We start from the raw sequence: 21,562 nt of genomic DNA, 5'->3' as shown, positions 1-21,562 counted from the left end.
GTATGATAATTATAATAGACTTAAAGTCTCCAAGTGTCACATATTTTCAAGAAAATGTGCTCTTCTTAAAATCTCTTAGGATAAAAAAAAGTTGGGTTCAAATTTATGGGTAGTACGGGCGGATAAAAGGATGATTTTTTTATTTATTTTTTATTTTTTTTCCCCTTAATAGCACCCGAAAACAATTTTTCATTTAAAGGAAAAAGGTTGAAAACATAGGTTGATAAAAATATGGTTGTGTTTCCCTATGATGATTTATATTTTCCAGTCACTTGAAACCTTAAAATCTTCAGTGGGTTGCTTTGATTGTAATTTTAAAATTTTCTGGAAGCTGAAGTGTTACTACATAACCTAACTTAAAAATATATTTGTTTTTATTTAGAAGAAGCGCCAAATACAAAAATTTCTTATAATTCAACTTAAATAATTTATCACTTGTGAGTTTATCTAATAAGGCCTATTAAATATAATTTAGATCTAATAAAAATTATTAATATTTTGACTTTATAATTATTAGATCGGGTAGTCACATTAGAGCTCATTCTTCATCTTGAATTCATCATTCTAATTACACCAATTAGGCAATTAATATAACAAATTAAATTGCACCGGTTGATGTGGTGCAATTTAAGTAACTTTTCTTTATTAACTATCTAAATAAAGAATTATGTATAATTTGTCAAAAAAGAAAATAATGCTATATATAGTTTTAAAATGCAGTTTGACAGTTTCCGTATACTCTCTTTAAAAAAAAGAAAATGATAATATAATTTTTAAATATGTCCACCAAATATGTTTACTCATGTATTTTTATTTATTTTTTCTTAATGATTAAAGAAGTGATTATTAATAAATTTATATTTTTTTCTTAATGGATAAAGATATTTAAAAAAAAATTATATCATATTTTTGAAATTGCATCATAGCATTGTCCTTAAAAAAAGTGAGAGCTATCATTAAAAAAATATTTTTTACGAGGATCTCAAATTTATCACATTTTTCAGAGGAAGTACGTGATGATTGCATACTCCAGGATTATAAATATTATTTTTGATAAAAAATAGAGAAATATTATAATTACAAAAAAATTTAATAAAAATAATTTTAAAATTTAACGTAATTTATTAAAAGTTTATTAATTTTTATTATGGCTAAAGTATTTATCTTAAAAAAAAAAACATAATTCATATATATCGGTGGTTGACTGATCGGGCTAATAAAGCTTTGACTATTTTCTTTCCAGAAAGTTTCATACAACTTTTCAACAAATCCGTTGAGAAAACTGAACGCAATTTTGTGTTGAAAGAAGAAGACACTTTTCTTTTGAGAACGTTCGTGTAACCTTTTCAACAAATGTGGCTGACAACAGTCAACGTAGTTTTGTGTTGAACGAAAAACAAGAAAACGAGGAAGAAAGAGAGGGCGGAATAGCAGATGAAGAAAGGCATAGAGGACGATACAGAATTATGAAGATGATGGAAGTGGAATTGTAGGTGGATCTGATAGTTGTGAGATGGATAGCAATACTGATAGCAAGAACAACAATAACAAGAGCAAAGAGAGCAGACAAAGGAGGAAGAGCCAAGTTGGGATGACATTGATTCTGCTTATAACTGGTACCTTGGTGTACTACCACTGCGCTTATCGGAAAGCCAGCTTTCTCTCCTTAGTCTCCGACGTCCTCATCGTCCTCCTCTGCTCCCTCGCCATCCTTGGCCTCCTCTTCCGCCAAATTAACATCTCGTAAGTCGTAATTGCTATTTCTCATCTCTCTCTGTTCGTTTAAAGACTTTTCGAAACGTTGACACTGCAAGTCATTGGTTGTTCTAGGTTGACATGATTGAATCATTACCGACAATTAGGGTTTTTACTCCGAGGGTTTCTGTTTGGGGTTTTCGTTCTAGAATGGTTGAGAAATTAGGGTTTTCAGTTTCTGCTATTTTTATTTTTTTATTTTTTTTGATATTGGGGGATTTGCAGAGGTGGATCAAATCAGGACCTCTATTATGGAGGTTGGGTCTCATGCCATCTGAGCTACATGCTCTTGGCCAGTTCCTGCTATTTTGCTTGGCTTTCATTTTTACCCTTTTTTATTTATTTCCGTAACTTACCCAATGAACAATTTTGCTCGCCTCATCGAGTAAATTGGACATTTCGTAATTCAACTCTTTCCCTCTCTATTCAAGTTTTCTTATTTCCTCTGGTTGAGTAATTTGTCTCCCCCCATATGGTGATGGTAACTATCTTGAATTCATTCATACACTTAATTATTTGTGGGTTTGCTCATCATAAGAGAAAAAGAAAAAGAAGAAGAAAGAAAGAAGGAAAGAAAGATATTAGTGGAAGAATGGTCTCTAAGATTTAAGAAAATGCTAGAGTCTAGGATTTGCCCTCCATGTTCCTTCGTTAAGTAGGTGTTTCCATGTCTACAGAATCTAACTTTATCGCAAAACGTTGTTTTATAGCGTACCCGTGGATCCACTTGAGTGGCAGATTTCTCAGGACACTGCTAATAGCATTGTCGCGCGTTTAGCTAATACCATAGGAGCTGCTGAGTCTGTTTTCAGGGTTGCTGCAACGGGGCATGACAAAAGGCTATTTTTCAAGGTAACACTTTTCAAGTTTGATTGTTTCCCTCTTAGTGCATGTTTATGATTGCAGTGAAAAATATAGCTTATAACTTTAGGACTTATAACTTATAACTTATGTAATAAGTTCTACTCTTAAAAAGTTATTTACTATTTGGTAACCATATATTTAAAGCACTTTCAAACGTGTTACGTTTGTTTGAAAACAAATTAAAAAAGTACTTTTTGAGGTAGAAATGATGATTATTTGAATTTTTAAAACTTATGATCATATTTTTAAAAGTTTGAAAGTTGTAATTATCTTAAAGTTGTATGGATATTTTCATCCATTGATAGTCTTATTAAAATTCGAATTACGTTCCACATTATCCAAAAAAGCATGTTTGAGAAAACAATCAAAATGATGTTTTTCCTCTAATGTACTTTTTAGCTTATTTGAGATTAAAATTGCTTTAATATGTAACACCCAAATGACCTAATTTTTTCATTAAAGAGCTTTTAAGAATATTTAAGTACTTTTTAAGACTCTTACCGCAACTCCAAACAGGTCCTTGGTCTTTTTGTTTTTGTTCAAATTTTCCTCTTAATCTTGAAGGATATTTTTGGCATGCTAAAATACCACGTTTAGTATGGTTATACAAGTAATAGTTTTTTTTTTTAATCATTTTTTAATTTATTTTTAATTTTTTTTATAGTGCATTAAGAACCTGTTGGTCACCATTTACCTAGTAATAAAAGGAAGCTAGACATTGCGTTTTGGTGCCTGAGGAGGGTTTTCTTTTTTTCAATGCATCCTTAAATTCCCATCTTACAGAATAGAGAATTTATTCCATACCCAGAATATATCATCCCTGTCAGATATAGGTTCATTTCATATTTAATATCATGGTTATATAAATCAGAGCCAGAACTTAGTTCCCTTTTCTATGGTGTGGTTTTTACATACAAGTTACCAGAGAAGTAATGCATGATGTAAATCTTTCAGGTGGTAGCCTGTCTTTATGTTCTATCAGCTTTGGGACGATTAGTTTCTGGTGTTACAGTTGCCTATGCTGGTATGTTTCCATTTCCCCTGCACATGATGCATTTAGGTCTACAGTGTTTCTAAGAACTACTTGTTTGGACATCTCATAGATGATAGGCATATCTAGTCTGAAATGTCAAGTTACTCGAGTGAATTATTTTTCTTTGTGAGACAGGGTTGTGCTTGTTTTGTCTGTACCTGTTGGCAGTGAAGTCTCAATCAATCGGCCCTTGCATGTCTCAGTTTGCAAGGGGAAGAAATGGCACTACTTCTGAGCCGGAGATCATCTAGCCTATCCGATTTGTAATTCATCATGTATGGCCTCCCCTGTTATCTTTGCTACAACTGTTATGGTGACCTTTTTGGGCTAATTGTGATTAAAAGATAAAAGAACAAGTCGAGAATAAATAAATGCAATTACACGATTCTTTTTGTTTCAATTCTTATTAGCACATAGAATATTATATCTGGCTGAGCCGCATGGCCAGTTGTAAATCAAAATGAGCAGAAAAAACAGCTGCAGGAAAAGAAATGGCCAACCATTCCAATACTCACCAGGTTTTTTGGTCGGAAGTGTCAACAATGGTGTGGATACATGGGGTAGCTCTTTGCCGAAACCGTGAACTTCTCTGGGTGTAAGGTTGGTCTCGGGAGCATCTCGAATCCCTAGGCGGATTTTGGTGAGCTAGTTAGTTGGTACCTTCAACCTTGTAATTTCCGGTAAACCCCCCAAACAGTAGTCTCAACTAATTACCAACTTATGAGGAATCTTGGCGGATGCATGTCATAGATGACCTTTTCCAACTAGCAATATGTCTTTCCAAGCTTCATAAAACATCCAGGTGATGCCAGAGGATGGCATGACCTTTAAACAACTAGCACCCCATCCTCTGTAGAGTCCCCTCAGTCCTTCCTCTCGGATGACTTCTGAGAGTGCTGCTGCCATGTGGGGTGGGCACTTGCCCTCTAGAGCTCCCACCATTAGCCTTTTCCTGGCCACCTCCAGTGGAAAACTAATTGTACTGGCAGTAAAACCTGGCAAATTAGATTTGAATGGGGTCTTTTAAGCTTATGTGACAAGAAACCAATAGAGATCTTTCATAAAGGTTACATGACATTGTCGAAGCAACATTTCTCACCTGCAAGAGCTCCAACCAGGAGCATCTCTGGACGATTTAAAGACTTCTTATTTTTGGCTTGGCAGTAAGATTTCTTCAATTTATCATATATGAAATAGTAACAAGTACTGTACGGAAGCATGCCGATCAGTGTAGGAGAGATACCGGCATAAAAGGCACCTATCCCACCATCATTGTAAATTTTGCTAATTGCAATGCTTAAACTAGGGTATACCTCACGGCTGACAGTCATCCGATCCTGTGACATTAAGTTTCAAGGAAAATAATCACTTTAGGGGTAATATTTACGTGCAAAAGAGGGAAAAAAAAAAAAAAAACTTCTGCATTCATCATTATCAACGAGTTACAGCAGAATTTTAGATCAAAATCTACTCAACATGAAAGAAGCCCCTGAACAGATTCTAAAACTTGTATTCTCATAAGATTGTTCCATAGTGCAAATACCTTTAAAACTTCAAGGGGATGGCACACAAGTGTGCTTACAATTCCAGCAGCTGCACCGGCCACAGCCACTGGAGAAATCCAGGAGAGTGAAATATTCAAGCTGGCACGACCAATATGCACCCTCGGGCATTCGGATTGATTCCATTTCTCTTGTGCAGATGTCATTGCTCGTTTTACGCATTCAAATGTCCCAAGCTCAATTGCCTGGGTAGGGATTATACGGAGCATATTAATTGCATTCCCAGCCCATAATCCTTGCCAACCATGCTGCTCAATCACCTCAAGGAAACTACCGGCAATGTGTTTGGATCCAACACCAACCACCATTCTTGTCCTGAATATTCCACATGGTTAATAATTGGTATTTTTTTTTTTTTTTTTTTTGTAATATGTCAAGCTACCACCGCCAACCACAAAAGGAACTTCAAAGCAACAAAAGTGAGATTATGCAACATAAAGAACCATATCAATATGCACAAGTACAAAATATGCAAAGCCAACATTCTTGGCTTACTGGGTAAGCTTTGAAAGTGGCAGATCTTACCTTTCCCAATCATTGAAGTAAATTTGTAAAAACATGATAAATCAAATGTATTGGAAATGTACAAACATGAAAATGATGAAAAAAAAAAAAAAAGGATAAAAGATAAAACAAGGCCAACCTGATGGTCTCAAGAGGAGCAAGTACAGCTTTGGTCATTGCTCCTGCTAAAGCCCCACTAACAAACTCACCAACTTCCCTAGTCCGCAAGAAATCCTGATGTCAATAAGATAAAAGCAATTGAGAAAGGAAAAAAAAAAGACCATGAACACAGTCAATCAAAAATTATAACAGCAAAGGAATTGAAGAGGAAAAAACCAGTCTGAAAACTCCAAAAACAAGAATGGGAGAAGTTTTTTTGTTCTCTTTGCAGAAAATCCAATTTAGCAACATATTTACTGAAGTGAATCCAATACAAGTACTTTCCATTGATGTAGTCGAATCATTCTTTTGTGGGCTTTGGTTCACTTTATCAGCAACCAAGCACAGGGATTTGAAACGACACAGAAAACAGGGTGTCATGAGTTCATTTCCTCTGTAAGTGTGCCCAACACAGGCGTTTCTCTCTTCCTTTGGTCTCAGCTTTTCCAGAATCATTTTCTCGGCGACAAAAGAGAGAAAGATACTAAAAAAAGTACTTGGATTTTATCAAAAAGAATATCTGAAAAGTAGCGTTTCTTTCTGTTCTTTTCTTTTTAAAACTTTCCCATTATTTTTCCCGCAACCAAGCATAAGTCATGCGTAAGAAAATAAAGAACTGACACTCACGTTGATGACAACCCGCCCGAAGTCCGGAACTTGAAATCCAAGCTCGAAATTGCTCTCCTTATCGATTTCCATCTCTTTAGGAAGTATCATCATACCGTACAACACGTCTCCAAAAGCCCCGGCGGAGCTCTTCTTCTTCAGCGACTGCGATTCAAATGCCATTTTGTTTTTTTTTCCAAATTAAGGTAGCAAAGAGAGAATAAAATTAATTTTCAGAGAAATACTCAGATACAATATGGACATTGCTAAAGCTAAACACACATATGCACGTCCACGAGAACAAACATGTAGGCCCATACAAAGAACAGAGAAAACGACAGAGATTACTCAAGAACAGGAAACAAAGAGAAAAATAAATGTGTTGTTCAACGAGAATTCACGTGCCTCGGAGCGAGACGAGGATTTTGGGCACATTTGGATTTGAGACAGATTTTTTTTCCCCTCTTTCGGCTTTGGGGGACATCTTTATCTTCTCTTTTCAATTTTTTTTTTTAAATTTTTAAATATGATGAATGATATTCTTTAAATTTGAATACCTAAAAAAAAATGAGATATTGATAAACAATTTAATTGCCCCTTAAAAGTTTCGTGCATAAAAAATAATTCCAATCACGTTATCACATATCTATCTACGTGATCAATCAATGGGGTTGTCTCAATAAACAACGTGACTTTATAATTATTTAAAATTGATAAATTACACAACGACATATAAAATATTCATAAGTGCTATAGATGTATAAAGATTATACCAAAAAATAAAAAATCATAAATTGACGTAATCTCATGTGATTCATTAAATCTATTTACAAGAAGAGCTCTTTATAATATAATGTACTATATCAAGCTAAGTCACTTTTGTGAACTACATTCTCAAAGGTACGAACACTTTTTTCGAATCGCCAAGTCATCAATTATAAGAAAATTCTACATGTAAGTAAGAGCTAGGTTTGGATATAAAAATAGTTTCAACTCATTTTATATTATCATTATAACTTTTTAAAATTATCACACAAAGTATAATAAATAATTGAAAATTCTCGAATCTCAAATAATAATAATATTAAAAAAATAAAATTCTAACAATATTTTATTTAATTTTCATCTATAATCATTTCATCTCATTTCACTATCCAAACATCACTTTACACTACAGACTTTCACTTAATCATTCGTGATTTGTTATTTTTCTCCTTATATTTTAATGTTTAAATATGTTTGTGTTTAAATAAAATAGTAAAAATGACAAATCACATATTAGTTAGATGGAGATGTGAGACTTCTTTATAGCATTTCTCTACCGAGTATATCTCTATTCAAACATGATTTTTCAATGGAAAAAGCTAGGGATCCCATTGGAGGAGGATCCCTATCCAATTGTTTTTTTTACTTTTTCCTTTTTGTTACTTAGTGATTAAGAAAATAATATTTAATAATATTGTGAATTTTTTTATTTTTTAAAAATATTTAAAAGTGTTAAAAAAATGATGCAAAAAAAAAAAAAAAAATTGCCTAGCAGGAGCCTCCAATAGTGGGTGTAGACTCACCCTTTTCCAATCTACAAAAAGGGTACAATTTTTTTTTTTTTTTCAACAATGAGAATATCTACTTTCGGCCCCTTTAGTCAACCAAAGATGAAATTTGAAAAAACATGTAATGAAAAAAAAGAATTTTTGAGTCTCCAACAAATTGAGCCTCGCTCGATTTAGGATTTCTTCCGTTCAAGTGGGCTCTTCGTCGCTTGAAAATCGAGTTGGAGACATTTTTCTTTCACTTATACGGGCGCTCCGTTGCTTGATAATTGAGTTGAAATGTCTTTTTAGTCTGCTAATTAAGAGAGAGAGTCCCACAAATTACTTTTTGAAGAGAAATATAAAGAGAAAGTCACTGTGTCCCATTACTTTTTGAGAGAGAAAAAAAGAAGAAAGAAAATCTGAATTTTGTTAGTAGTTTTGTTAGTGGGTCTTACGAATTCTCAAAATGAAATGGTCTAACTGAATACTCAAAATATGTTTGAATGTTAAATGAAGTCTAAAATTGAACTGAGTTGAACTACTTCTAACATCCATCGAGTCCTAAAACTATGTTGTAAGCTGGGACACTTGAGCAACCAAAAAGAAATGAATGCAAGTTAAGAAATAGCACAACAAACAAATCGGGAATGTTGGGTCTCACTCAGGGGCCAAAACCCACGTGCTTTTTCACCGTTTTCTCTCTCTCTCTCTCTCTCGACTCTATCCAAAGATAACCATCTATCTTTGGAGATAGATACTTGCATGGGGATTAGCAGGACCACTGAAAAAAGAAGCTTGCAAACAAAGCAATAACCATCGATGGAAGCTGAAAGATGGAAAAGGGCCTTCGTCTTCATTATGCGAAGAATATATGTAGCTATCATTCAAAAAGTTCTGAATGCTACTAATCGAATTGAATGTGTTTTAGTTGTATCGTATCATTTATTAATGGTCGTGTGAAGTAAGAAGTTAACACTCGTTTCAAAAATTTAAAAGGTAGATTTTTTTATTTGTATTATATTTTTAACACTCGTATTTTAATAGTATGTGAAATTACCATTTATTCTAAAAGATTAAGCTGATGGAAATAGTAAAATTAATTATTTATATCCTTTCATGGGCTGAGACATAAACAAGCAATTTCCATGTATCATAATCAGAACCCAACTGATAGTGCGTTGGTATTTTTGGGATTCCATTGAAATTGTTGGTTAACAGCAAAAATATTAATACCTTCAAAAGTAATTAGATGGGCAGAATTTGAAAAATAATCTAAAGAAGTGAAAGAAATCAGAAGAAGGAGAATATGAATTATTATTATTATTATTATTATTTGAGAGAGAGAGAGAGAGAGAGAGAGAGAGAGAGAGAGAGAGAGAGAGAGAGAGAGAGAGAGAGAGAGAGAGAGAGAGAGAGAGAGAGAGAGAGAGAGGTTGACAATCCTTATGTTGTAGGGGCCTAACAGATGAAAATGGGTAGAAATCACGATATGCGAAGCCTACTTAAACTAACTAACCCGCAAAGCCCAAAATTTCTCAAGGACGTATCATTCGTGTAAGACATGGGCTAGTGGCCCAAGTCTCTGCTCCATAGCCCAAACCTCAATGGGAAAAGCTCAAGAATGGGAAGGAAGACATAAAGAATAAAGAAGTTGGGTGGGTGGTAAACAATAATATTATATGTAGTAGTGTAGTGTCAGTCTGGATTTCATAATTTATTAATGAATAGCTAACTCTGATCCTTACCAACAAAGTCATGATGGATCAGCCCTATAATTTGTTTGGTGAAGGTAAAGTTGCTGCAGGAAGGAGGTCTATCCATCCATCCACTCATCATTCAGTGCCACCCCCCCCCCCCCATTCAATTCACTTTGCTGCTTGGGTTTCTGCTCCCTTTCCTCATCATTCAGTGCCCTCCCATGACTTGGCTCTGCATTATGGAGCTGCACCCTTCATTCCGCCACGCCCATCTTCTTTCATTCCCAACATTTGTGAAATTTTACTTATTTTTTCAACTTTTTAATTATGTTTGTGACCGTCCCACTACCCTTCTCAATTATGTTTCGACACTATGGACATTTCCATGTATTCATGTACACACAACGAAGGTAATCATCAAAGAGATACATATATTCTCGTGCTGTTTGTATTTGGTTTTGGGAGACTAAAGCTAACTAGATAAAGTATTAGGTGTATAAGTCTACTATATTTAATTTTATTTTATTTTTTAAAAAAGGGTGGATCCCACTATTAAAAAATGAATTATTATTATTTTTCATGTGTATATAAGTACATAACTCTTTATATTATAGGTATACTTTTTATTAAAAATCATATCATATACATACACTTAAGGTCGAGTCCATTAAATCTTTGTGATATATTTTTTAACATTTTTGACCTCTTCTTTTCTACTGTTATTCTGTATAGAATCATGTCACTATAATGTATGACTATAAAGTATTTTCGGATTGCCTTCTGCTTAATTGAATATGCCTGCTCCTAGCTTTTGACCCATTACGGATTGTATAATATGCATGCATGCATGCATGCACCTACCTTCTGGAGACACCGGGAGCCATAGTAATCTTGTCATTAAGATATTGGGAATCATTTGTCCCAATGCATGATAGGGATCATATATATATATATATATATATATCTATACCTGTAAACAAAATAATTGGAATTTAATGTGCTCTTAAACCAAAGTGTACGATATATTATTTTGTCCATCTTCTAGCTACCCACATCGTAAACTTCACATTTATAATTAATTTACTTAATATTTTAATGTAATTTGCAATCTTACCATATTTATTTATTTATTTCCATAGTTGTAACTCTCCATGAATTATTTTGCAGTTGCATCTGGGATGGACTTGTAATTAAAGAAAAATAAGGGGGGAAAAAAACACCACCAGTCAACTGCTTTTAAATTAATTAAGCCTAAAGCATCATCAGTCTACTCTACATGCTAACCATATGCAAATGTATGTATATATATAAGTTTCCTTTTCCATTGAATATGAATATATAGTTTGAATTATTATAATTAATTTTGATTCCTCTTTTCTCTAAGAATTTTCTCTCTTCTTCCACTTTGCCCCGAAGAGTGAAGAGGTTGAAGGATCAATTTGGTCATGTTTTCATTTATTCAGAACTTATTGAAAATTCAAGTATATAATAACACCATAATTTTCTTAAATAATCATTAATTAATTCAATTTTAGTCCATGCATTGAACGAAAAGGATGATGTCCATGCATGTTCACACCCAGTACTAAGATGTCATGAACTTGTGTGCTAATTGCGTATGTATTTTTTTCTCTTTCTTTATAGAAAGATTTTGGCGTTTCATATGGAATTTCTTGAGTGTATCTTCCACGTCCTTCTAAGCACACCGGAATTCAATAAATAAAGACTACCCATTGACTAAATACCATTAATTATTAGTCATCAAGATTTCTATAAAGAGACATCAAGACACGTCAAATATCTGTATTATAGTATTATATATTTCAGAAAGCAAAACTTTCAATTTTGAGTGTGAAAGGATGTCGTACTTTGCTGCAGGACAATCATACTAAATTATATAAAATAAAATATCTGATTTCGAATTCTAATTCTGAGCTGTATCTCACTTAATTAAATATTTCATAAATTTGAATTTGTATAAAATGAAAGAAGTATATATGGTTAATTTTATTTTTTATTTTTTAAAATAATAAGTTAAAAAAGAGAGTACGGAATCCGAGAGAGAAGTTGACATCTAGAAGTTCATGATCACCCTGGGATTAATCATCACTAATTAAACAAACAAACAAAAAAAAAAAAACCCATTGATGGGATTCGATTCCATTAACTAGTGAGTGCTGGGCAGTTGTGGCACCTGCATTAACCGAAGTCGGTCCCCTAAAGTTAATGATTTATATATAAAATTAAAAGTAAACTATCAAATAATGATTAATTAATAAAATAATTATTTTCAACTTCTTTAAATACTTGCACCACCATCCACTTGAGGAGTATCTGAGTTAGAAGAAATTAAAATCCCAGCAGCTGATCTTAATTTTTCTGTAGCAATCACTAACTTCAATGGATTCAAACAAATCCAACAAGTCTAACAAGATCAGAGATATTGTCAGGCTTCAACCGATCCTCAAGAAGTGGAAAAAGCTTGCAAATGCTACAAAAAACAGCTCTAATTCTATTTCTTCTGCTACTTCCAGCAGTAGTAGTAGCAATACCATTAGCAATGGCAGCAAGAGAATCAAATTCCTGAAGAGAACACACTCCTTCTCAGATGTTTCGGGGGCTTCCAATGATGTCGTGCCAAAAGGCTTTCTTGCCGTTTGTGTAGGGAAGGAGCTGAAGAGATTCATCATCCCAACACAGTACTTGGGCCACCAAGCATTTGGGATGTTACTGCGAGAAGCCGAAGAAGAATTTGGCTTTCAGCAAGAAGGAGTGCTCAAGATTCCCTGCCGAGTGTCTCTGTTCGAGAAAATCTTGAAGGCGGTTGAAGAGAAAAGAGAGGCACTTTACCTGCATGATCAGCTTGGTTTCGATGCAGACAAGGAAAAGATTGGGTGCTACTCATCGGATCATTGTGAGCTTACACCTTCTCAGCATCCTCAAATGTGTAGATGATTTACTGATCTTGATTTTTCATCCTGATCACCAGATTTTTTTCCTTTTCTTTTTCCTCGATATTGTGTGAATGCAATGTAATGAGAAGACGAGAGAACTGAGATCAGGGAGGGGAAGTTCTTAGAGAGGGGAAGATCTTAGAGATAATAAGATAGATTTCTTTTTCATGTCTAAGTTTTGGTGTATCTGCCATTATTTAGTGCAGAGGACATCAAATTTTTGTTCATCGTATCGATTCTTTATCGATTCTAATTTTAAGAGTGGGAGATAACATTGAGCATCCCACTTCTATGATACTTTTTATTTTAAGTCATGATAAGAGTATATATATATATTATTTAAAAAAGATGTTATTACTCTTTGTAATGATTCCGATCAGATTTTAATTATATACTAATTGAAGAATAAGTCATGTGACTTGCACATTCAATTAAGACGCTACACCCTAGTTCACTTTATCAGCAACCAAGCACAGGGATTTGAAACGACATTTTGACCTTTTCTTTTCTGCTGTTATTCTGTATAGAATCTTGTCACCATAACATTTGACTTTATAGTATTTTTAGATTGGAAAAATATAATTATAAGTATAATTATATATTAATCTGTATATTAATATGATATGATTAATCAAAAAATAGATTTGATTAAAAATAGTATAAATTTAAATTTTAAATATAAATGAATCAATATTAATATATAAATTAATACGCGACTGTATTTATACATAGTAAAACTCTTTCGGATTACCTTATGCTTAATTGAATATGCCTGCTCCTAGCTTTTGACCCATTACGGATTGTACGATATGCATGCATGCAAGCACCTTCTGGAGACACCGGGAGCCATACTAATCGTGAGGTTTGTTTACTTATTTTAATGTATAAGGAAGACAAAAACTTATACATAATATTATTTAAAAAAAAAACGAAAAATATCACTGGAAAACTAGTTCTCATTTTGAACTATCAGCATGGTTCCGCCATGATCATAAACACTGCATTACGATTTTTTTTTTTTTTTTAATGTTAATTGATATGCTTCGGTTTCAATTATCTGTTGTATATGTCAATAAAACTAACATCAATACTCCTGATTAAGATATTGGAAATGATTTGTCCCAATGCATGATAGGGATCATATATATATATATATATCTATACCAATAAACAAAATAATTGGAATTTAATGTGCTCTTAAACCAAAGTGTACGATTATTTTGTCCATCTTCTTGCTACCCACGTCGTAAAGTACTTCACATTTATAATTAATTTACTTAATATTTTAATGCAACTTGCAATCTTACCACATTTTATTTATTTATTTTCATAGTCGTAACTCTCCATGAATTATTTTGCAGTTGCATCTGGGATGGACTTGTAATTAAAGAAAAATAAGGGGAAAAAAAGAACACCACCAATCAACTGTGTTTAAATTAATTAAGCCTAAAGCATCATCAGTCTGTTCTACATGCTAAGCATATGCATCTGTATGTATATATATCATTTTCCTTTTCCATTGAATATAAATATATAGTTTGAATTATTATAATTAATTTTGATTCCTCTTCTCTCTGAGAATTTCATCTCTTCTTCCACTCCGCCCCAAAGAGTGAAGAAGTTGAAGGGTCAATTCGGTCATGTTTTCATTTATTTGGAACCTATTGAAAATTCAAGTATATAACAACACCATAATTTTCATAAATAATCATCAATTAATTCAATTTTAGTCCATGCATTGAATGAAAATGATGATGTCCATGCATGTTCACACCCAGTACTAAGAGCACTGACATTGAAGCCAATGCATCTTCAAAATTTGATGAATATGGATAAAATTCACCTGCATTGGATTTGGCAAAGGGTTTCATCTCAAGTTTTGAACTACAATATTTCTTTCTCTTCCTTTAAATTTGAAGGACTAATGTTACACCTTCAACCATATATTTTATTGTAGGTTTAATATGCAACGACTTTATTTTATTTCATTTCTCTCTCTCCTTTCCCTCCCCTCGTCTTTCTCTTCCCCTTTCTCGATCTCTTTCTCTCATTTTCGATCGAGCATCGATTCTTCATCTCTTCTTCTCATTCACGTAGAATCAGATCAAACCCACAGTTTCTCTCCTCAAATCAGGTGCACGCAATCTTCTCCTCCTTTTCCTCCCTCATTTTTTGCTCTCCCCCTTTCTCTATTTCTCTTTGTAATGGTAGTTCCATACAAATTCTTGCTCTCCTCTTTTCTTCATGTAGAAGTGGACTGACACTCCATACTGGGTTGCTTCTTTCAACACTTGGCACGACCTTCTTCTCCTTCAGGTTCGTCTCCTCTCCAAATCTCCTGCAACCTTAGTTTGATGAATCTGTTATGCAACTAGTCAACCTCGATGGGGCTTGTGTTTGATGAATCTATTATGTTCTCGGTGAATCATTTTGACTTGAGGGTTTTGTGTTTAATTAGGACAATCCAGATTGCCTTGTTCTAACTCGTTTTATTTTTTATTTTATTTTGGCTGATTTTATCAGGCACACTCAATTTCAAGTAACCACCATTATCGGGTATTGTGTTTTGCATTTCTGTAATATATTTTGATTTTTGTATATTTCTAGATTTGCATCCCTAGTGTGTTTCTAATTTGTATGAATTTATTGTTGGTATATTTGATGATTTGCATCCTAGTGTATTTGATTGAGCAAATTGCAATGATCATGCAAACTGTAAATATGAATGAGACTGTAATGTATTGGTGAGATTAGATTAGATGTCTCTAAACACATGGTGGTTCATATTACATGCCCTGTTTTAGCACCTACACCATCAATTATTTCCGATTCACTATCCTGCAACAGATTAAATAGTAAGAAATTGCAACAGGCACAACAACTAATAAATTAATCTCAAGACTATTTTATAGCTTGTAGAAAAGAACCAATAAATTCTCCAATGGTGTGAAGTGGCATTGCAAACATCAAACTTTTTCATTACCACTTTGCCAGCATGTTGCTACTTGCAGCAGATTTTTAAAAGGAATAAAAGCAAATTGTATAATTGCAAGAATTGACAAGTTACTTTAAACACCAAAATATAAATGACTGTTTATAGAAGCTTACTTTGTCGTCATCATATTCACATGATGATTTGGTTTGTGTGCTAAACAGAGTTCCTTTCTATATAGTTGACTTCCAATGCATATTGATGATCCTATTGAGTTCCTTTATGTGTTATTATGTTGCTAATAACACTCATTATATTTTAATTGTTTACTGAGAGTTAATTATAGGTGCTAGAAATCTTAATATTCATTTTATGAGACTGTTGCAACATTGAAACTGATAATTGCAGTGGGAATTTTCAGTTGTTGGCTCATTGTTGAATGGCAAATATGAGTTTTGTTATGTATACATATCTTAGATGTAGAAATTCAAGAGTGAATATGAAATTACAAACCTTGTTTGTTGTCTAGAAATGGGCATTTTTCTGTTTGCTGACCTAGAGAAAAATACTAAAAACATATCCCATTTGATTTTCGTGTGTGAAGATATGTGTGTAAATATGTGTGGAGATATGTGTGAATTCATGTGTGAAGATATGTAAAGATACTGTGGGAGAGGAGAAAAAAAGGCCTTGGTAGGGTAATAAAGCAATCTGCAGGTTTTATATGTTTTATCTTTTTGTTTCTTCTATTTTTAATTTCTTTGTTTGAATGCCTGATTCGACATTCTTTCAAGGATTAAAAGAGTTATTGTCGTTAAATAATTTTTTTGTTTTTATTTGATGTGTTTCTTGCCAGGTACTCTTGCACTGGGTGGCACCAACTAAAGTCATTACAAATGAAAAGGCTATGAGAAACAATTTGCTCAACTTAAAAGATCTCGAGAATTTGAAGCTTGCAGACGGTTTGGCTAAAATATGTTTTGAGATGCATTTATAGATGTCACAAACTTTTGTAAACTAGATTAGTAATTCAAGGAGGCATTTGTACATCTTACTTTCTTAGCTGGGCCTTAAAATCCTTGTGAGATTTGATTACAATTGCAATTTTATTGGAAGTGATATTATAGAGTAATTTGGTAGGTTCAGACACATGCATCTATTTGTATATTAGTATTATAGTATTCTAACGGATGTGGTTAAGATACCTATGTTAATATTAGTATGAAGTGTTAATATTAGAAGAAGGGTTGGCAAAATGTGTTTATTGGATATATAATTAGGTTGAGGGAAAAAATTAGTTGGGAAACAATAATTTAAGTATCAAATTAAATAATTAATTAACATATGGTTAGTGTAATTGTAAAATATGAAAAAAAATTTATAAATATTATTATTAAAAAAATAATATTATATTATTATTTTGATGAATCAAATAGTTAATTCAATGTGGGGATATGGCTAGAGAGGTTTTAGACTTAAGGAAAACATATAATTTTCATCAAAATTTGAAAATGAATTTGATGAGTCTAATGCTAATGCTCTAAGATGTCATGAACTTTTGTGTGCTAATTGCGTATATATCTTTTTCTCTCTTTCTTTATAGAAAGATTTTGGCGTTTCATATGGAATTTCTTGAGTGCTATCTTCCACGTCCTTCTAAGCACCCCGGAATTCAATAAATTAAACTACCCATTGACTGAATAATTAGGCATCAAGATTTCTCTATAGAGACATCAAGACGGATCAAAGATTTTAATTATATTTCAGAGAGCAAAACTTTCTATGGCCAGTAGGGTTTGGACTGTGAACTCATACCGTACTTTGATTCAGAACAACTCATAATAAATTATATAAAATAAAATATCTGATTTCAAATTCTGATCCTCAACTGAACTGTATTCCATTTAATTAAATATTTTATAAATTTAAATTTGTATCAAATGACATAAGTATAATGCACGACTAATTTTACTTTTTTTTTTTTAAATAATAATTTTTTTTTAAATAATAAGTCAAGAGTACAGAATCCAAGAGAGGTTGAAATCTAGAAGTTCATGATCACCCTGGGATTAATCATCACTAATTAAACAAACAAACAAAAAAACCCCATTGGCGGGATTCGATTCCTTTAGCTAGTGAGTGCTGGGCAGTCGTGGCACCTGCACTAACCGACGTCGGTCCACTAAATTTAATTATTTATATATAAATTGAAACAAATAATGATTAATTAACAGAATAATTATTTTCAACTTCTTTAAATACTTGCACCACCATCCAATTGAGGAGTATCTGAGGTAGAAGAAATTAAAGTACCAGCAGCTGATCTTAATTTTTCTGTAGCAATCACTAACTTCAATGGATTCAAACAAATCCAACATGTCTAACAAGATCAGAGATATTGTCAGGCTTGAACAGATCCACAAGAAGTGGAAAAAGCTTGCAAATGCTACAAAAAACAGCTCTAATTCTATTTCTTCTGCTACTTTCAGCAGGAGTAGTAGCAGTACCACTAGCAATGGCAGTAAGAGTATCAAATTCCTGAAGAGAACACTCTCCTTCTCAGATGTTTCGGGGGCTTCCAATGATGTCGTGCCAAAAGGCTTTCTTGCCGTTTGTGTAGGGAAGGAGCTGAAGAGATTCATCATCCCAACACAGTACTTGGGCCACCAAGCATTTGGGACGTTACTGCGAGAAGCCGAAGAAGAATTTGGCTTTCAGCAAGAAGGAGTGCTCAAGATTCCCTGCCAAGTTTCTGTGTTCGAAAAAATCTTGAAGGTGGTTTAAGAGAAAAGAGAGGCGGTTTCGATGCAGACAAGATTGGGTGCTACGCACCGGATCATTGTGAGCTTACACCTTCTCAGCATCCTCAAATGTGTAGATAATTTACTGATCTTAATTTTTCATCATGATCACCAGATCTTTTTCCTTTTCTTTTCCCTTGATGTTGTGTGAATGCAATGATGAGGAGACGAGAGAACTGAGATCAGGGAGGGGAAGATATTAGAGATAATAAGATATATTTCTTTTTCATGTCTAAGTTTTGATGTATCTGCCATTATTTGGTGCAGAGGACATCAAATTTTTGTTCATCGTTACGATTCTCTATCCATTCCAGTTTTAAGGGTGGAAGATAATATTGAGCATACCATGTCTATGATACTTTCTATTTTGAGTCATGATAAGAATAGAAGGAATATGAAATTACATATTGTTTAAAAAAGATCATGTTCTTATTCTTTGTAATGGTTCCAATGCGATTTCAATTGTATACTAATTGAAGAATAAGTCATGTGCCTTGCACATTCAATTAAGACGCTACACCTTAGTTTAGTTTATCAGCAACCAAGCACAGGGATTTGAAACGACATTTTTGACCTCTTCTTTTCTGCTGTTATTCTGTATAAAATCTTGTCACTATAATGTATGACTTTACAGTATTTTCGGTTTGCCTTTGCTTAATTGAATGAATTTTGTTATATACAAACAAAGTCACGTATTAATCTGTGTATCAATACTGATTCTTTTATATTTAAAATTTTAATTAACATTATTTTTAATAAAATTTACTTTTTAATCAACTACAATAAATTAATACATATATTAATATATAATTATACTCGTAAGTAGATTTTGCCTGCTCTTAGCTTTTAACCCATTACGAATTTTATGATATGCATGCATGCACGTACCTTCTGGAGACACCGGGAGCCATAGTAATCATGAGGTTTGTTTAGTTATTTTAATGAATAAGAAAAACAAAAAATTATATGTACAAGATGAGAAATCATGTTTTGTAAAATAGTGGACTTCATTTTAAAATAATATTAAAAAATATATCTTATTTTTTAATGAAACGTACATTTTTATAAATAGTTTAGCAAGATTTATCTATTTAAAATTTATACGTATGATTATTTAAAAAAAAAAACGAAAAATACCACTGAAAAACTATTTCTCATTTAGAAATATCATGGTTCCGCCATTGATCATAAACACTGACATCACGATTTTTTTATTATTTATATTTTATGTTAATTGATGTGACATGCTTCGGTTTCGATCATCTGACATTGTATTTGTCAATAAAACTACTTGTATATAAAAATCGATGCTTTGAATAATGTTTGCGAAGAAAGGAATTAGACCTGAGTTTCAGTCTAGAGGAAGGGAGAAAGAATCTAAATTTTCTTTTTTTTTATAAATATTTTATATGTGCCAATTAAAAATTTACACTTGGCATCGGTTGATTCTCGGTCCAAACTCTCGGTTCGGCTAGCATTTTCTACAGAGGAAGGGTATCCACGAGAGTGGTGCAAATGGATCAGAGCAATGCCCCTTTAAGAAACCCATTAATTTATAGAAAATGATAAATTAATAGGAATTCATAGTCTATAATAACATCTTCAATGGATTAGTTAAAGTTAAAGGATATTTTTGATAAATATGATATGAATTTAATTTTTGGTTATTCTATTCACACAATCCCCACATTGAATTATCTATTTATTTTTTATATAATAATAAAATATTATTAATTTAATATATTTTTTAATATATTTATTTATATCATATTTTACCATTATATTAATTATATATTAATTAGTAATTATATTCTAATTAAATTATTGGTTAAAAAATCATGTTGTTAATAGTCATTTAATATTAATAATCACAAATGTCTAATTAAACTTATCTAAAATTCAATATAAATGCCAAAGAATAAATTCAATATAATGCTAATAACCCTTGTTGACATTAATTGCTACAGTAAAAATCAAAGAAACTGACAGTTTTCTAAAAAAATGTTGAGGGAAGAGAGAGAGTGTTACCAAAAAAAAGTAATAAATTAAACATTTGGTCATTGAACAGTTTATACTAAATTTAACTTTACTTTTACAAATATTATAGTTAAAAGCTAAACTTTTTGACTTTACATAATCCATTACAGCTAACTTTTGATCCGTAATAGCTAAAAGTAACTCTTTTTTTACATATGCATATTCCATTAAGAGTGCTCTAAATGAAGCAAACTTCATGTGCTAAGTAATATACTGATTAAGGGAAAATTCTAGTCTGTCTCATGAGTTTGTTTTTTTCATTTTGACCGTTCATATATTTATTTATTTATTTTAAATGTTTAATAGTTAAGAAAGTAATTTTTAATATATTGATATATTTTTTTTAAATACTTAAAGATGTTTATTTAAAAAATGTGAAAAGAAAAGAATAAAAAATAAAATGTAGACTTTATACCGGTGGGCAGCATCAAAGCTACGCGAGACACTAACATTAGTACTCCCGATTAAGATATTGGGAATCATTTGTCCCAATGCATGATAGTGATCATATATATATATATATATGAAAAATGCTTCTTGAACAAAAAAAAAATGGACTGACAATCTTGATTGATTGTATTATTTATTTTTATTTTTACTTAATTATTAAGGAATTGATTATTTGTGAATTAATATTTTTTATTGTTTAAAAATGTTTAAAGATGTATAAAAAATGGTTGAAAATAAAACAAAAAATAAAAAAGTAGATTTATACCATTCGGTCTACAAATAGAAAAGTAGATTTGTAGTATATATGTATATCTATACCAATAAACAAAATAATTGGAATTTAATGTGCTCTTAAACCTAAGTGTACGATTATTTTGTCCATCTTCTAGCTACCCACATCGTAAACTTCACATTTATACTTAATTTACTTAATATTTTAATGCAACGTCTTGCAATCTTACCACATTTTTATTTTATTTATTTCCATAGTTGTAACTCTCCATGAATTATTTTGCAGTTGCATTTGGGATGGACTTGTAATTAAAGAAAAATAAGGGGGAAAAAAAAACACCACCAGTCAATTGTGTTTAAATTAAATAAGCCTAAAGCATAATCAGTCTGCTCTACATGCTAACCATATGCAAATGTATGTATATATATAAAAAAAAGTCTA

General features: G+C 32.2%; 4 protein-coding genes across 5 annotated transcripts; 3 read left to right on the top strand and 1 right to left on the bottom strand.

The window, feature by feature from the left end:
* Positions 1-1,233: 1,233 nt before the first annotated feature.
* Positions 1,234-4,052, top strand: LOC122300846 (reticulon-like protein B22). The gene is made up of 4 exons (XM_043111767.1): positions 1,234-1,743; positions 2,466-2,607; positions 3,574-3,643; positions 3,788-4,052. The coding sequence occupies exons 1-4, from the start codon at positions 1,514-1,516 to the stop codon at positions 3,901-3,903; spliced, it is 558 nt and encodes a 185-aa protein (XP_042967701.1). The 5' UTR covers positions 1,234-1,513; the 3' UTR covers positions 3,904-4,052.
* LOC122300845 (probable mitochondrial adenine nucleotide transporter BTL1) lies at positions 3,990-6,929 on the bottom strand. Of its 2 annotated transcripts, none has more exons than XM_043111766.1 (5): positions 6,505-6,929; positions 5,858-5,952; positions 5,196-5,529; positions 4,752-4,989; positions 3,990-4,647 (listed from the first exon to the last, which is right to left on the bottom strand). In XM_043111766.1, exons 1-5 carry the CDS (start codon positions 6,664-6,666, stop codon positions 4,397-4,399), a joined length of 1,080 nt encoding a protein of 359 aa, XP_042967700.1. In that variant the 5' UTR covers positions 6,667-6,929; the 3' UTR covers positions 3,990-4,396. The 2 variants fall into 2 exon arrangements, with proteins under 2 accessions (XP_042967700.1, XP_042967699.1); XM_043111765.1 differs by lacking the exon at positions 6,505-6,929 and adding an exon at positions 6,055-6,319.
* A 5,186-nt stretch (positions 6,930-12,115) lies between these two features.
* On the top strand, positions 12,116-12,684 carry LOC122300847 (auxin-responsive protein SAUR72-like). Its single transcript, XM_043111768.1, has one exon. The coding sequence runs from the start codon at positions 12,116-12,118 to the stop codon at positions 12,668-12,670; it is 555 nt and encodes a 184-aa protein (XP_042967702.1). The 3' UTR covers positions 12,671-12,684.
* A 5,272-nt stretch (positions 12,685-17,956) lies between these two features.
* On the top strand, positions 17,957-18,467 carry LOC122295677 (auxin-induced protein 6B-like). Its single transcript, XM_043104759.1, has one exon. The coding sequence runs from the start codon at positions 17,957-17,959 to the stop codon at positions 18,383-18,385; it is 429 nt and encodes a 142-aa protein (XP_042960693.1). The 3' UTR covers positions 18,386-18,467.
* Positions 18,468-21,562: the final 3,095 nt, after the last annotated feature.

Source organism: Carya illinoinensis, chromosome 2 (genome assembly GCF_018687715.1).
Source record: "Carya illinoinensis cultivar Pawnee chromosome 2, C.illinoinensisPawnee_v1, whole genome shotgun sequence".
In the NCBI taxonomy this organism is placed as follows: Eukaryota; Viridiplantae; Streptophyta; class Magnoliopsida; order Fagales; family Juglandaceae; genus Carya; species Carya illinoinensis.
This window is presented reverse-complemented; position numbering and strand designations above follow the sequence as displayed.

Excerpts from the sequence above, each read along its gene's own strand:
- LOC122295677 (XM_043104759.1), top strand. The coding sequence starts at position 17,957 with ATGGATTCAAACAAATCCAACATGTCTAACAAGATCAGAGATATTGTC.
- LOC122300847 (XM_043111768.1), top strand. The coding sequence starts at position 12,116 with ATGGATTCAAACAAATCCAACAAGTCTAACAAGATCAGAGATATTGTC.
- LOC122300845 (XM_043111765.1), bottom strand. The coding sequence starts at position 6,258 with ATGACACCCTGTTTTCTGTGTCGTTTCAAATCCCTGTGCTTGGTTGCT. Across the intron at positions 5,530-5,857 it reads GCTCCTCTTGAGACCATCAG|GACAAGAATGGTGGTTGGTG; the intron begins GTTGGCCTTGTT and ends TGGAATATTCAG. Across the intron at positions 4,990-5,195 it reads ATCCCCTTGAAGTTTTAAAG|GATCGGATGACTGTCAGCCG; the intron begins GTATTTGCACTA and ends TTAATGTCACAG.
- LOC122300846 (XM_043111767.1), top strand. The coding sequence starts at position 1,514 with ATGGATAGCAATACTGATAGCAAGAACAACAATAACAAGAGCAAAGAG. Across the intron at positions 1,744-2,465 it reads TTCCGCCAAATTAACATCTC|CGTACCCGTGGATCCACTTG; the intron begins GTAAGTCGTAAT and ends GTTGTTTTATAG. Across the intron at positions 2,608-3,573 it reads ACAAAAGGCTATTTTTCAAG|GTGGTAGCCTGTCTTTATGT; the intron begins GTAACACTTTTC and ends TAAATCTTTCAG.